The 14,327-nt window shown below is 49.0% G+C and overlaps 1 protein-coding gene across 7 annotated transcripts in view; it reads right to left on the bottom strand.

Moving 5' to 3' along the window:
• The window catches only part of CACNA2D3 (calcium voltage-gated channel auxiliary subunit alpha2delta 3), a 699,185-nt gene that overhangs the window by 46,962 nt on the left and 637,896 nt on the right, over window positions 1-14,327 (bottom strand). For all 7 annotated transcript variants that reach the window (XM_073230729.1, XM_073230727.1, XM_073230728.1 and 4 more), the window contains 2 exons: window positions 3,604-3,679; window positions 1,095-1,147 (listed from right to left, as the gene is read on the bottom strand). In XM_073230729.1, coding sequence (XP_073086830.1) covers window positions 1,095-1,147; window positions 3,604-3,679 — 129 coding nt within the window. The remainder of the gene's footprint in view (window positions 1-1,094; window positions 1,148-3,603; window positions 3,680-14,327) is intronic.

Raw genomic sequence — 14,327 nt, 5'->3', positions numbered from 1 at the left:
AACACAAATAGAATATTCTCTGCCTAGACTATGATCTGCAGTAATAGAGGATGCTTTCAAAATTCATATACTGCAATGCAAATTTGTTCAATTGTGTGTGTGTGTATGTAGGACAGATGGGACAAACTTCTCTTTATGAAATGATGACACAATGCCACCTCAAAATATCAAGATTTATTAATTGCTAGTGAAGAATGCAAAAAGAATAAATCATCCTCAAAATGCATGACTGCTGTCTCTAGCAGCTCCCTCTCCCTCAAAATCCCATTATCTGATACTGTTACCATATTTTCCATCTCTTCAGATTAGAGGCAGAACTTCCTCTCCACTTGATTTTGTAACTTTGTTAAATTAATATGTTACATTCAAGCGGTGGAGAGATGACTGTTCATTAAATAGTAAGAAATCTGCCTTAAAGCCACAGAACTGGAGCCTTAAAAGGGATGGCAAAGTTGGGTGCAGCTTTAACCATCTGGTTTACGTGCTCGTCCGTGGAATACCTCTCTTTTGTGCGACACAGTGTTTCCGTCATGTGTCCGATCTCTTGTCTGGAAGTCAAGTCTTTCATCTTTGTGCTGTTTCACATCTGACCTAAGTCACAGATGCATCCAGCACCCTCCAAGCAGGACCGTAATTCGACAGGGTGAACAATTAGATCACACCTGAGAAAAGCCCCCGAGCCCCCAACCCACAACAGCAAGCCCACCCACCCACCCATTCGCAAGCCAAGGCATCCGGAGTAGCACAGTGAACAGCCCTGGCAATTTGCTCTTCTGACCACAGCCCACCCAGGCGGCATTAAAAACAGCCAGACATCTATGTTGAATTGAACGGCAACCACAATAAATAAATTTGGTCTGTATATTGCAAGCTGTTAGTCTGCTAAACAATGACATAAGGGCGTAACAGCGGCCATGAATAACGTCAAGATAATTTTTTGGCTTCCGCGTTCAATATTTCAAGATGTTCGGTCAGGTTATCTCAGTTTTCTGAATCTAATGGGTATTGAAACATGAAGCGTGGTCTTCTGTTTCACTTTGTAATACAGAAGAAAAACAATAAGACTTTCAAAAAATGTAGCAAATTATACTTACAAGACAAGTTCTGTCATTATCCATTTTGCTGCAGCAAGGAAGGCATTATAAGGCTGAAAGGAAGAATTCAGTTCATTAACAAGGTATTACATTCCAAATTTGTAATTGAACTTAAGGTTTTCCATAAAGACAATGTTATTCTTTTAGAGAGATTGATATCATGTTAAAAAACAGTGACTCTCTGAGCTAAAAGAAGAAAATGCTTGGATACTGTATCCCAAAACTAACATTTTAAAACTTTGAACTCCCCTGTAGTGAGATGTGATTTATAAGTAAAATAAACATGATCTAATACAGGGGTTATCTCTGGGAGGAAAAAGGAAGTTCAGCAAACGATGCTTAAACCTCTATCCCCAGGGGCTAATATTTCACAGCCTGATGTTGAGGGGCTGGAAGCATATAACTAATTTCAAATGGTAATTCACAGGGCTGCCTCTCAGGCGATTCTCTCCTCTCCATCACTGTATGTCATTCACGGAAATATGCAAAAGTTGCATATACTTGACTTTAATGTTGCTCATGAATTGTGTAGGATTTAAGCTGCCTTTTCTCCCACGTGCCTTTTCTCCGGACCTGACAAAATGGTAACCGCATAAACATGTGATTTTATCCTTGCGGAAAATCCCCTTCACTCTTATATAAGGGCAGGCATTGACAGTCTAACCTTTATTTCAGAGTATTTTATTTTAAAAAAGCGGTTGGATTGTTTACTCTGTGATACTTTCTCTGTGGATAATTCAATTTCCTGAATTGTGGAAAATACCAAGTCTCCCCCTCAGTTGGCTCGCCATTCCTACGTGTGCCGGGTGTGCAGGTGGTGGGCGGCCCAGAGGCAGCCAAAGGCGCTGGTAAAGCCCTGGCCCCAGATGGCAGGTTCAGAAAGACCTCGGAGCCTTTTGTGGCTGCGCGTAGGTATCAGAGAATCGAGATGCCAAAGCCTGGTTCCTGAAGTGATGGCTGCTTAATCCTACCTTTTCAGCCTTTTGAGAAGGATTAGAGCTGGGATGGAAGGATTAACCAGCTTTTGATAAAATCAGAACCCATATACTCCTAACCATTCTTGAAACTTCTCTATGTCAAGCCAGTAGGTAAATGAACAGAGCCACCACCAAAATCTGCTGGGGTACCTCTCAGCCCACCGAGATTGCAGACCGGCTCCTCGCTCTGGGATGGCCAAGTGTGTCTGCATCAACCCCTGCCTCACAGGGCTTCAGGAGCAGGGTTGGAGAAGGACGTGAACTGCTCTTTTTTAAAACCAAATGCAAACTTGCAGTCCTGTGGTTTTACCACTACATTTCTTGTGGCTTGAAAATCATCATCTTTCTTTCAAAAAGACCCCTGGAGGTCAGACTCTGGGACAGATCTACGTCTTTGTACCTGCTGGGATGAGTGGTGATATTTCAGCCACCCTTGGTATTATGGGTACAGGGAAGAGAAAAAGAATAAAGGGATTAAGGAGGCTTTGGAGGTGGGAAGGGACAGGCACTGGGACAGCGTGCCCTGGGACCAGGGGGAGGGCACTCAAGCATCCCGGCCAGACCCTGGCTCAGTGTGCGGGTAAACAAAGGATTATGTGAATGCACATTATCATTCAGAAGGGTAAAGACATTGAGCTGTTAAGCCTAATGATGAAAACATATCTTGGGAACATTTTAAGCCTGCAAATATTCGTGCTAAAGCTAGGGAAATTGGGCTTGGAGAGACAAGTTGATAATCACTGAAAAGCAGTGTTTTTTTTTTTTTTTTTTAATGTCCAACTTTTCAAGTCTAATTGCTTCTCAGGAATTTCTGGCTCCCAATCATTTCTTGCCCCCTCAGGCAGAACAGAATGGCTCTCAAATTCTGTGTTTCAAACCAAATCTGAGGTTCATTTTGAGAATTTACAAAACATTAACACTCAAGGATTCTATCTGTATGCATAAGCTGGACTTTACCGAAATGTACTGTATCCTTTTCTCCATTGTTTTCAGGTAGTGGTGGGCAAACTTTTATTGCTTGAACATTGGGAATATTTTTAACTGGGAGCAAATTACAACAATTAATTTCTGGCAGTCTGAAAGCCAGTTTCTAATGCTACGAGAGCTATGTTGATCGATCCTCAACTGTGACATTATTAATGAAACCAGATCGGGGAAAATGATACAGAGACTCAACAGCAGCAAGATTAAGGTAGAGACCCTATGACATGTGACCTAACAGCTCAATAACAAACCGAAAGGGAGATTTCTATTGAAATAAATCAAATTCTTTTTTATGAGAGTGAGACAAAACCTCTCCCCTTTTCTATCCATCAGAAGCAGGGCTGCTGCATGAATCCATCAAAGACTTTAGATCTGTTCGTTATTGATAAAATCACTGGATTTGGGGGTTAAATAGAAGTGGTTTTTCTTAGCCAGTGAAAATCAGGAAATATTTTTGAACAGTCATTGTTTGGAAAAAGACAAACTTGATTACTCCAAAGAGACAGGCAGAAAGCATCATCTCCATCCTGGGCGATGGTGGTACTTACGTCCAGGAGGCCGTGGGCCCCGTCACTGCTTTCCTTGTTGGCCCTGCACATGGCCTGATAGTCATAAAGCGTAATTCTACAGGAAGGAATGGAGAGGAGCTTCAGTTAAATGGGGAAAACACTGGACCATGGGATGCTGGAACCACATGTGGGCAGCAGGTCAATGGCTACCAACAGCACTAAAACCACCATCAGGTGAAGAGACAGCCCACAGAAATGCAGGGGACAGGGATGACAGACAAGGGGCATGGCACAGTCCGGGAGGGGACACCGTCATGCCACGCTTGGAACATGAAGAGCAAGGGAGTAAAGGCGCTGGGATGAGGAGACAGGGACGAGACCTCCCCACAACGCCCCCGACTTGCTGCAACCCTCATTTTGGTTTGGACAAGGATGATGTGTGTGGGCCAGGATATGCCACAGGACACTTGCCGCTCTGAACTGGGCTCAGGGCGCTGGATGGAATCCATGTGGGTCGCGTCTCAAAGGCTGAGGAGGGCTAGGAAGGGCCACCTCGGGTTCCGAGGAGGCTGGACCCTGCCTCAGTGAAGCGCTAGTGCTTTCCCAGCGACCTAGTGACCTAGACACACCGGCCCTTGGACAATGTGCTGGGCATCTGCTGGCTCAGTGCTTGTGATTCCCACCCCCCTCCCACCACCACCACGATGCTGAGCGTGTTCCTACCTCTGAAGACAGTGCAGTTGATGGAACAAGAGCATTCTTCCCCCATCGGTGATGAAAATAAACCTCTCAGTCCATGACCTTTACTCGGATGCCAAGGTGTTTTCCTTTATAATTGTTCCAGGTATTTTAATTCCCCAACAATGTTACAAAGTAAAGGAGAATGGTGGTTTCTGACAGCAAGTCAACCCAGCATCCTGGAGAGGATTGCATCCCGCCCTACCTGCTGGGTCGCTACCCGCTGCTCCCGCCGCCCCACGGACAGACGTCCAGTCCAGCCGGAGTGTCCTAACAGCTGCTGTTGAATGGGTTACACGCTGTGGCACATGAATTTGCAAATGACTGAAAGGGATTCTCCCCACAGGAGATCCTTTCTAGAGCAGGATGGTGCTTTGTGTGGAGCTGAGCTGGGCGTGAGTCCCGGACAGCAGTTCATGGCAGATCCGCTGGTAGAGTTTTCATGCCTCCCCAGCTGCTAGCACAGCACCCTGCCCGGGCCAGGTGCTTGTCTGACAAAGTGGGGTGCACGATGCCTTGCCGGGTTGCCTCAGTCTTGAATAGCTGATGGCACAGCTGAGTGTGAAGAGGTCAACTGCAGAGTGGGCACAGGGCAACTCCCTCCCCCCCACCCCCGCCCCTGACAGTGTGGTGACTTAGTTCTAACACACGAGGATTAAGCCGAGAGCAATCTCTCTGTACCAGGTAGGAAGCCGGCCACTCGTCCAAACCAAGGTGGAATCCAGCTCCTGCCCAGCAGCACAAAGGCATCTTTGGCAGCAAAGCCCGTGCGGGCACCAGGGACCACACATTCTCCCAGCAGGTCGCACAGGCCTCCTCCCCTTCAGAATGCTGCTTCTGGTCCTAGTCCTCCGGCTTATCGCCTTAGAGCAGATACAGCAGAGCCTGAGTTTGTTGAGACAGACATGAAGCCTGTGACGTGCCCGACCACCTGGCTCAGGGGAGCCCCGGGGCGAGCTCCTCCTGGACACAGCTGGCTCTCCCACCCGCAGGACCAAGCACACACCACAGTGGGCAACTCCCGCTGGTGCCCGGCCGGCCCACCCCACTGCAGTCTCCTCTGTGGCCAGGGGATTTCTGCAGGTGCCCCCAGAAGGGCTTTCCAGGATTTGGCAAGAACTGTTACTGGCTTCGTCCTTTTCCGAGTGCCCAGCTCTGTCTCAGCAGACAGGACAACTGTGTAGAAGACAGCTCCGTCATTCCCGGCACCTGGGCCAGACCCTGGGGGCGGAGGGTGGGGGAGGCACAGGTGGAGTGCAATCTTGAGAAGACTGTCTACCCTCTTCTGAGGCTTCATTTTCTCACTTAAGAAAGGACTCAGACATGTCCTGAATGTAAATAATCAGGCATGGGGAGGTCTGCTGAATATACTACATAGTACGCTAGCAAGATCCTTACACCAGAAGGCCTAATGTGCTTTTTGGAGTTGGGGCTCTTAAAGCAATTTTTTTGTTTAATCCTCTTGGTGCGTCAGTTTCTTCATCTGTAAGGTGGTGAGAGGACTGGCTACCTTATAGGGTGGTCGTGAGGAGTTGGTGAGGTCATCTGTGGGTTGCATTTAGCGCGGCATCTCCTACAGAGGAAGCATTCAGCGGAAGGCAGGCCTGTAGCTGCTGTTTTAATTTATTAGTCTGGCTTTCACGGCCATTATTAATGGGGGTGGTGGTTAATGCAGTGGGAATTGACTCAACCTTTCCCCAGCTGGCTGGAGGATGAGCAGGCCTCCTGGTTTTCGCAGCTCACAGGCCCACATGATGCAGCATAAAATTCACACTGGTCACTGCAGTACCAGACAGCCTCAGAAGCCATGCCAGGGGTGTCAAGAGGAGATGGGGACCTCTGTCCACAGGCTTCATAGCCCACAGCCAGGATGACGACAGCTGGTGTCCCCTGAGCTCTACTGAGCAACTGTGGGCAAGGTGTTCTTTCAGTTATGTTCCTACTGGATGGATTCTATCCATCCCCACTTCACAGAGGGCCAAACCAAGCCTCGGCCAGCCTGAGTAAGTGCCCAATTCACACGTGTAGGAAGAGCAGAGCCCGAATTAGACGGGGGTCAAGCTGAATTCACCTCCCCCGCCTCGGGCTCAGTCCCAAGCTCTGGCGGAGTCTAGGAATGTCTAGACTGAGCCCCGGGCCCCGTCCCAGAGTCTTACTGGACTGACACAGAAAATGCTGCCCACATAAGGTCACATAACCAGAACTAACTTTCAGCCCACACTGAGGGGCTTCCATGGAGGGGTGGGGTCACCGGGCCAGGCAGGACTGGCTGGTGGGGCTGGTGAGTGCCCCTTGCCAGGGTAAGTGCTCAATGGACAGGGGGCAGGAAGCGCAGGATTCTCCTGGGATCCTTCCCAAAGGCTCCAGGTTACATGCTGGGGTCAAACTCAGCCGCTCTGGGGCAGCCTCCAGACCAGGGCCCCTGCCTTTAATTTCACAAGGAAGCTTTCCAATCTGATTGCCATTCAAGAGGTTACAAACCAAGCCTGCCCTGTCGTCTCCACACTTAGACAGCTTTAACTAGATGTTGCAGAAAGAGAGACTTCCAGATTATCACCCCCTTTTCAAGTGACTTTGTTACTGTCTTAAATAACTCCATTTTGTGGCTTACCTGTACTGCTTAGCTGATGATAGTTGAGGAATATGATAATCGCCTTGCTTTCATTTGGCTCTAAAATAAGCCCCAAGCTTTGTGCCCAGCCCAAGACTGGTTATTATTACAGATAACATGCCCAAATCCCCGTGACATCACCGCCAAGCCACTTGCCCCAGGACCTTATCATCAGCATCTCTGTGCCACCCAAACGGGTCTCTGAAACTTTGACAGAAGGCAGATGGGGTTCTCTGAAGAAGAACCTCAGAGTGAGCCAAATAAGCCTGGACACCCCTCTGTGCCCCACACTGGGGAGAGGCCCAGGACATTCTGACTTTAAAGCCATTTTGCTGCTTCTGCTCTTCCCAACTGCACAAAAATCACAGCCAAGGAAAGTATTTCTTCTAAGAATCAGAAGTTCAAAGGCATGAGTCCAGCTACTTTAGGGGTGTTCGTAAGCAGGGAGACCAGCATTTATTAAACACCTCTGTGTGCCCAGGAGGCCAGGCCCTTTACCTGCAATGCCTCATTGAATTAGCTCACCTTGGCTGCCTAATTTGCCTTGAGAGCAATCTAGAAACAGCTTAATGTTCACAAACAGCCCTAAAAACAGGACAGGGAGGCATTTGACATCGACACCCACTGTGGGATGTATTTAAGCAATTTTGAATCTAGAAGTATGAGAAGCAAAGTGACTTACTAGGGTAGCATGTAAAAATACGTATTCTTTGTCGAGCTGTAAAATGTGTTCCCTGACGGGGCCGGGAGCAGGAACGAAGGACATTGTAACAAAGGGCTTGTCCCGGGAAGCCTTACTTGTGTGTCCACTGCAGAAAGCCAGGAGAGTGAAAAGCTCTGTCTGATGATCCGACTGCTAAGAGAAGGTCCAAAAAGTGTGCTTTCTCCTCTCTGCATCAGTCACCACACCGTCCCACGGCAGCTTCTCAGAGAAACCACCCTGGTCTTAAAGATCTCAGCACAAACCTAGCAGAGGTAGTTCACGTGGGCCGGCCATGCTGCCTTTGTGACCTCTGCCCGCGATCTCTAAAGTGCATCTAATTGGTGAACGTGCGGCATTAGCAGAGAACAAGCGCCAGGTGGCTGCAGCGGCAGGTGGCCAGCACACAGGGTAGGCAGAACCCTGAGCCAGGAGCCTTGAAAAAGGAGCCTCCCTCATTCTATAGATGAAGCAGAGGGTCTATTAGCACCAGGTGCTTTTCATCAACAGGTGCTGACAATGGAACATAAAAAGGAGCAAAGTTGTAGCCCCCGAGCATGTGGGCATCTCACCAGGTAATAGAAGCAGTAATAGTAGAAGCATCAGTCAAGCCTCTGCCAGCCCGTGTAGGCATGGTCTTCAGTGCCAGGGGCATACATTTTCCAAGCCAAGAAAGTAGGGCTCCGAAGGTGACACCTGCTCCAAGGTTATAACTAAGTGGAGAGGCTGGGATTTCAGTTTAGGTCTCCTGTTCTTTGAAGCTGTGCATTTAAACTCCTTCCCAAGCATGGATTCCTGAGGGTTGTCCTGCTCCTTAAAGGTCTCATGGGCATGGGTCTCAGAAGGACAACCTGGAAAATGGGATGGACACTTACACTTAATTCCTGAGGCCACTTGTGAGCACGGAGGTTGGCATTTGCTGAAAACAGTGACTCTCAGCCCCACCTGCCCCTTAGAATCAGCTGCGGAACTCCAAAAAATTTATATACATGCTGGGCATCAACCCCTTGACCCCAGGATGTCATTGGTTGGAGTGGGGGTGGGGCACCTGGTATCTGTTATTTCTTTAAGCTCCCTGGTGAAATCTAATATGCAGCCAGCATGGAGAGCCATGAATCCTAGAGTGCGATGCAGCCCGCTTCTAATGATTTCTTCTGTGCCCGTTTCTCCTCTTGGCTTGGCCTTGTGCCCTGCAGGGAGGAACTGGGAGTCCCAAGCCAGCTTGTCCTGCCAGAGCCCAGTACCAGCCCGGGCCCATCTGGGGCGCGTTAGGAGATGAATCATGTCCCTCAAAACCCATATGCTGTGAAGTTCCAGAATGTGGCTATATTTGGAAATATGACCTTTAAAGCAGTGATTAAGGTAAAGTGAGGCCCTTTGCATGGGCTCCAATCCAAAGTGGCTGAGTCCTTGTAGAGGCGATTCGGACACAAGAAGAGGCAGGGAGGAGGGTCTGTCCGAAAGCCACGGTGGTGGGCCTCCGGGGAAGCCCCATCTCCTGACACCTTGATCTCAGACTGCCGGCCTCCAGCACTGTGAGGAAATACATGTCCGTTCAAGCCCCCGGTCTGCAGGATTGTCCCTGGCAGTTTTAGCCCATGAATGCAGAGTGCCTCCTTCACTCACCTACTAGAGAGATGATGTCACCTGCAAACCTCAAGGATGAATGGAATTTCCGGTCTTCCTGGAAGGCAGCAGGGATTTGATGAATGAATGAGTTCCTGACCCGGGAACAGAGAGCCCTCCGAATGTGGTCCTTGGGGGACCCAGCGGCGTCCAGCATTAGAATCACCAGGGCGCCCCCTGCTAGTAGAGGACCCCTCTCCCGGCAGCATCTGCCTCAATCCTGGGGCAGAGGACAGCATCCATGGGCACCCAGACGTGCACCTGGCCGGCCGCTGCTCTGCCCATTCACCTGCCCCTTCCGTGAAAATTAGCCTTACTTGTTAAACTGAAGGAGAAAAGGGGAATCACGATTAATCCCATACAGAAAAGATAACATTTCTTTGCCTCATTGAGTAAAAAAATAGAAGGAAACAGCTGAATTTTGCTTGGGGATTGAGTTAGAGCAAAAGCCATTTGGGGCAAGATCCTTGGATGATGGGGGAGCCTCTTCGGGCTCTGCCAAGCTCGAGAATCCGTATCTACATTCCACAACAGCTGCACCACGATGTGCACTCAGCGCTGTGCAGACACGTACCTGAGGCTCCGCGGGTCAGTCTGTAGGTGTGGTGGCTTGGCTGGTATTATTGTTACTGGTTAATGCCAGTGGGTATTACTGAGTGTTTCCACTTTCGCTGTCTGGGGTCAGGCATCACGTACAGGTGATTAGATGTGGCTCTGTTTGTGTTCAGGACTGCCCTGGGCCCGGAGGCTGTGAGGGAATCTAGGAGTTGAGATTCCCCCAGTCTCATCTCTGGATTTTCAAAGTGAGTATCACAAGAAGCCACATTCAGTATTTAGAGGACTTGGGGTGTCTAAAGCCAGGTGGCACATGCTGGATGCGGCAGAGACTATCATAGTCTCTCAGTGGCCATTCTCCTTTTCTGCTGAGCGCAGCCCTGACTTCTCGATATGCAAATTTCCCAGATGCCTTTGCAGCTAGGTGAGACCATGTGATTAAGCTGAAGTATTGTGTGGGAGTAAACACTTCAATAAATAAAATGTATTTATTAAATTAAGTTTTCATAAAGAATTTTTACTTGGCCTTTTGGATCTCCCTGAATCGTCCCTTCTACCAGCCTAGGCTGCAGATATGACAGCAACAGCTCAGCGGCTATCTTGGGTCATGAAGTGACCTTGAGTTCCAAAACCAGCCTGGAGAAAGGTCGAGAAAAAAGGATCTGTTCCTAGGTCCATGAGGACAGCATGAGGCCCCTCAAAGTAGTATTTTCAGACTTCCTTCATACAAAAGAGAAAAATACTCCCGTGTTCTTTATCCCTTGTTATTTTGGAATTTCCTATTATTCCTAAGAGAACCAATTACTAACTGATACCCTGGACTCCCCAGTTTGACTGAGAAAATTTCTTTTCCTATTTTTAAAGCAAAATGAGCACTGCTGTGAACAAATATCTCTGCTCCAGCTCTGGGAAAAGATGAAGAGTGATTAGGTAAACATGGTGTGCGATTTGGAATCCAAGAGACATGAGTTCCAATCCCATCTCCCCCACTCACCGCTATGGGTGAACTTGGACAAGTTATTCAAATGCCAACAGCCTCCACTTTCAGTTCCTTTTTTGTGAAATGGAAGTCCTGATAGTGGTTATTCGTGGAGTTTTTATGGTGATCAGTGAAGGCAATGCAGGTGAACTGCCTGGAATAACGCTCGGCCTGTAGCTGGTATTCAGGCATTGAGACACGCTGCCGATATGACGGAGGTGAGAGTAGCTGTTGCTGGCATTGGGGATGCTCAAACAGCAGCTTTAGGATTTTAAACAGTGGTCCGCTGGCATCTCCACGTTTCTGCATTCCAGAAAGTTTGATTCAGAAACACACCTGTCCGAGCGAATCCGTCTTCTGGTTCCCTACGACACCACCTCTGACGGAGCACACTTCTGTGGCAATGGTCAGGCCAGCAGGAAGCTGAGAAGCCATTACAATCGTTTCATGAATTGTTGAGTATTAGACATGGGTGGGGCAGTCCGCATTAGAGACCAGCCATCCATACATAACAGACTTGTCCTTTAACACACTCTAGACTCCAGCGCCAGGGCATTTGCTGAAATGTAACATGATTTCCAAGGACAAGGAGTGCTCCAGTCCCTGCCACCAAGCCAACGCATTTCCATCATATAGACACAGGAGTAGAAATGGTCCAAGCCTTGGATTCTACCTTGAATCCAGCCTTGATATGTCACCTTTTTAGAAGGGCAATTTAAAGGGCACAAGGAGCTGCCACTGGGAATTCTGCACAAGTCAACTATGTTAATGATTGTTTGTGGGGCGAGGTGTGGAGGATATTTGCCAGGCTCCATGGGGAAAATATGAATGGCCTTGGAGGGGTGAAAGCTCAGGCATGTGGCCCCAAACACATAAAACAAATGCAACAAAACAGAAAAGACCCAGCCAAGAGAGACGGGAACTACCAGGAGCTCCCAAAGCAGAAACAAATTATTAGCAGGCAGCCCCAGTTCTCTGTGAGCCTAAGGCTAGGTGTACCCCACTGCTTTTTCCTCGCCCGAGCTTAATTTGATCCTCAGAGAACAAGAGAAGACCCCTTGACTGAGAGCACAACGATGTCTTGTGAAAGCATGCATTATTCCACGGAGCCCCCCCTTGAAGGTACATGAATAAGTCCTCGAGTTCTATTTTCCTGCAGAGAAAACTGAAATTCAGGGAGTTAAAGTTGCCCAGGGTCAGACAACCCGACATGGACAGCACCCAGACCGGCACCTTGGGGCTTTTCACTTGGTGTTCCTTGACCCTAGCTGCACAAGGGAATGGCGGGGGTGCTTTTAAGGGGCACGAACGCCTGGGTTCCAACCCCAGGTGAATTTAATACAGATCTCTCGGGGTACAGCGCAAGCGTAAGCATGCATTCAGAGCTCTCCAGGCCCACCGGCCAACCCAAGGCTGTGCCGTGGAGGTAACTGCTGGGTGGTAATCATCTTCTGGGGTCTATTAGTGATTTTTTTTTTTTTTAAGGGAGAAAACAAACAAACAAAAAAGTTCAGACACTTGGAGCTCTTATCAGAGAGCTAATATTGCCCCCTGTTTGCAAGAGCTTTGCAAGTTACAAAGCCTGTTCGGGTATCTTGTCTTAGGGATGCTCACACAAACCCCTGAGCTCCGTATGTCACTGAGGAAGAAATGGAGGCTGTGCAAGGCCTTACGGTGGGGACGGTGGTGCTCAGCCTGGGGTCTGCCTGTCGCAGCACGCTGGTGTCCCAGACGGGCTCTGGAAGGAACCTCCAAGACCTTCTCACGACTGGCTCCCTACTGTTTCTCCTTCTCCCGGGTATTTGACATTGAATTTGTGTCACTGGGGGCAACAAAGTCAGGGAGGGGATGTATAAATGACTTCTAAAACAAATTTTCAAAACCAGATTTTCTGCTAGTAGTTGTAAGAGGAGCGATGCCCCCACCCATGACAGCAGGAAAAGCCACAGAGCGTGGGTGCTGGGAGACATGCCTGCAAGGCCCTTCCCCAGACGCAGCCTTAAGGGAAGAAGAGAAGCAGCTAAAATGCAAAGCCCTAAGGGAGGCCCATCTCAGAGAGTCCCCTGACTTTCCAAGGTGTGAGTGAAGAAGTGTTGGAAGTTTTCTGTTTGAAACCAAAAAGCTGAGCAGGCACGTGGTGTTCCAGTGAGAACACACCATGAGCCTGGGACCATGGCCTGGCTTCATGATCATCGCCTTGAGCAAAAAGAAGGTGCGCCCATGTCCCCACCCAGCTGGCCTCCCATCCTGAAAGCTCTCCTTGCCCACATCTTCCTCAGGGATCCTTCACCTCTCTAACAAAACTAGAGGCAGCCCCAAGCACACACGAAGCTCTCGCACACAGAACCAGGTAGAGGGCGGAAGCCAGAAAATTCTCTCTGGGCTCAGACTGCAGGATGTTTAAATCCAGCTCTGTTACACAGAGACTTAGGGCAAGTTCTTAACCTTGTTTTAGTATTTCCACCTGTAAAATGGGTATATTTATACTCAGGGCTGCTTCATAAGCATGTAGCCCAGGTAATTACACAGAACACTCCCCTTGGGAGGGCCTCATGTTTGCTTAATGCTCTGCTGTCACTGTCTTGAAATTCTTAATACTTTGTGAACACGGGGCCCCAGGTTTTCATTTTGCACTGAGCCCTGCAAATTATGCGGCTGGTCCTCACAGAGCTGTTGGAAAGGGTGCAGGAGGTAAGATGTACCAGGTGCTCCCTTAAGTTGGTAATTAGTTCGCATAAGCCAACGGCTTCCCTTCCTTCCACAAGGCATTGTAGATGCTTTTTCCCTCCAATGGCACTGCTACAAAGAAAGGCCAGCAGGTCACCAGGTAAATGGCCAAACAACCCTGGAGACGGTCCACTGCCTTGGGGAGTCCAGAGATACTCAGAGGCAATGTTGCTTTAGAGACAGAGGTAGCAAATGTGGACCGGGAGACGAAAAGGGAGCCTGATAGAGGTTGACGGTGTTCTTTATGCAGCTCTGTCTTCCTGGAGAAGACGGTTTGTAGTGTTCTTGTATATGAGAGCCACTTCTTTATGACTGGATATAAGCAGATCAAATCAAGAAACTCTACGCCATCCTGGCTCTGTTCAAGATGCCGAAAATAAGAGGTCAGCTCGCGGAGGCGATCCTGAGCTTCACCTGGGCTCAATCATGTCGCCAAAGCAACTCAGCCTGCGTGCAGAACTGTGGATTCTAGGTTCATGCCAACCACGCTTCACTGTGTGGGGGGGTAGGTTCAACGTAGCACAAGGCACGGTCGCTGTCTCAGAGCGCCCTGGGTCAGTTTCGGCCACATCCGTTCAGGGCTTCTGAAACACACATCTTCTCTGAATGAAAGGACTGTCCTCATTACAGTCCGAGGGAACAATGCATGCCGGGAAGGGCAAAGGCAGCGGATGTCTGTCCCAAGGACTGCAGGTCCCCAGCCCCAGAGACCCCCTCACCAGGCATCACAAGATGTGTGCACGCAGGAGAAGCGCCACCTGCTGCCCGGCGCAGGAAATGCCAAGGCTGAGCAGGGACCCCGGCAACAAAGCTCACGGCAGCAGCAA

This window comes from Manis javanica, chromosome 3, assembly GCF_040802235.1.
Source record: "Manis javanica isolate MJ-LG chromosome 3, MJ_LKY, whole genome shotgun sequence".
Classification (NCBI taxonomy): domain Eukaryota; kingdom Metazoa; phylum Chordata; class Mammalia; order Pholidota; family Manidae; genus Manis; species Manis javanica.
The sequence above is the reverse complement of the archived record's forward strand: the minus strand, read 5'-3'. Positions and strand labels throughout refer to the sequence as shown.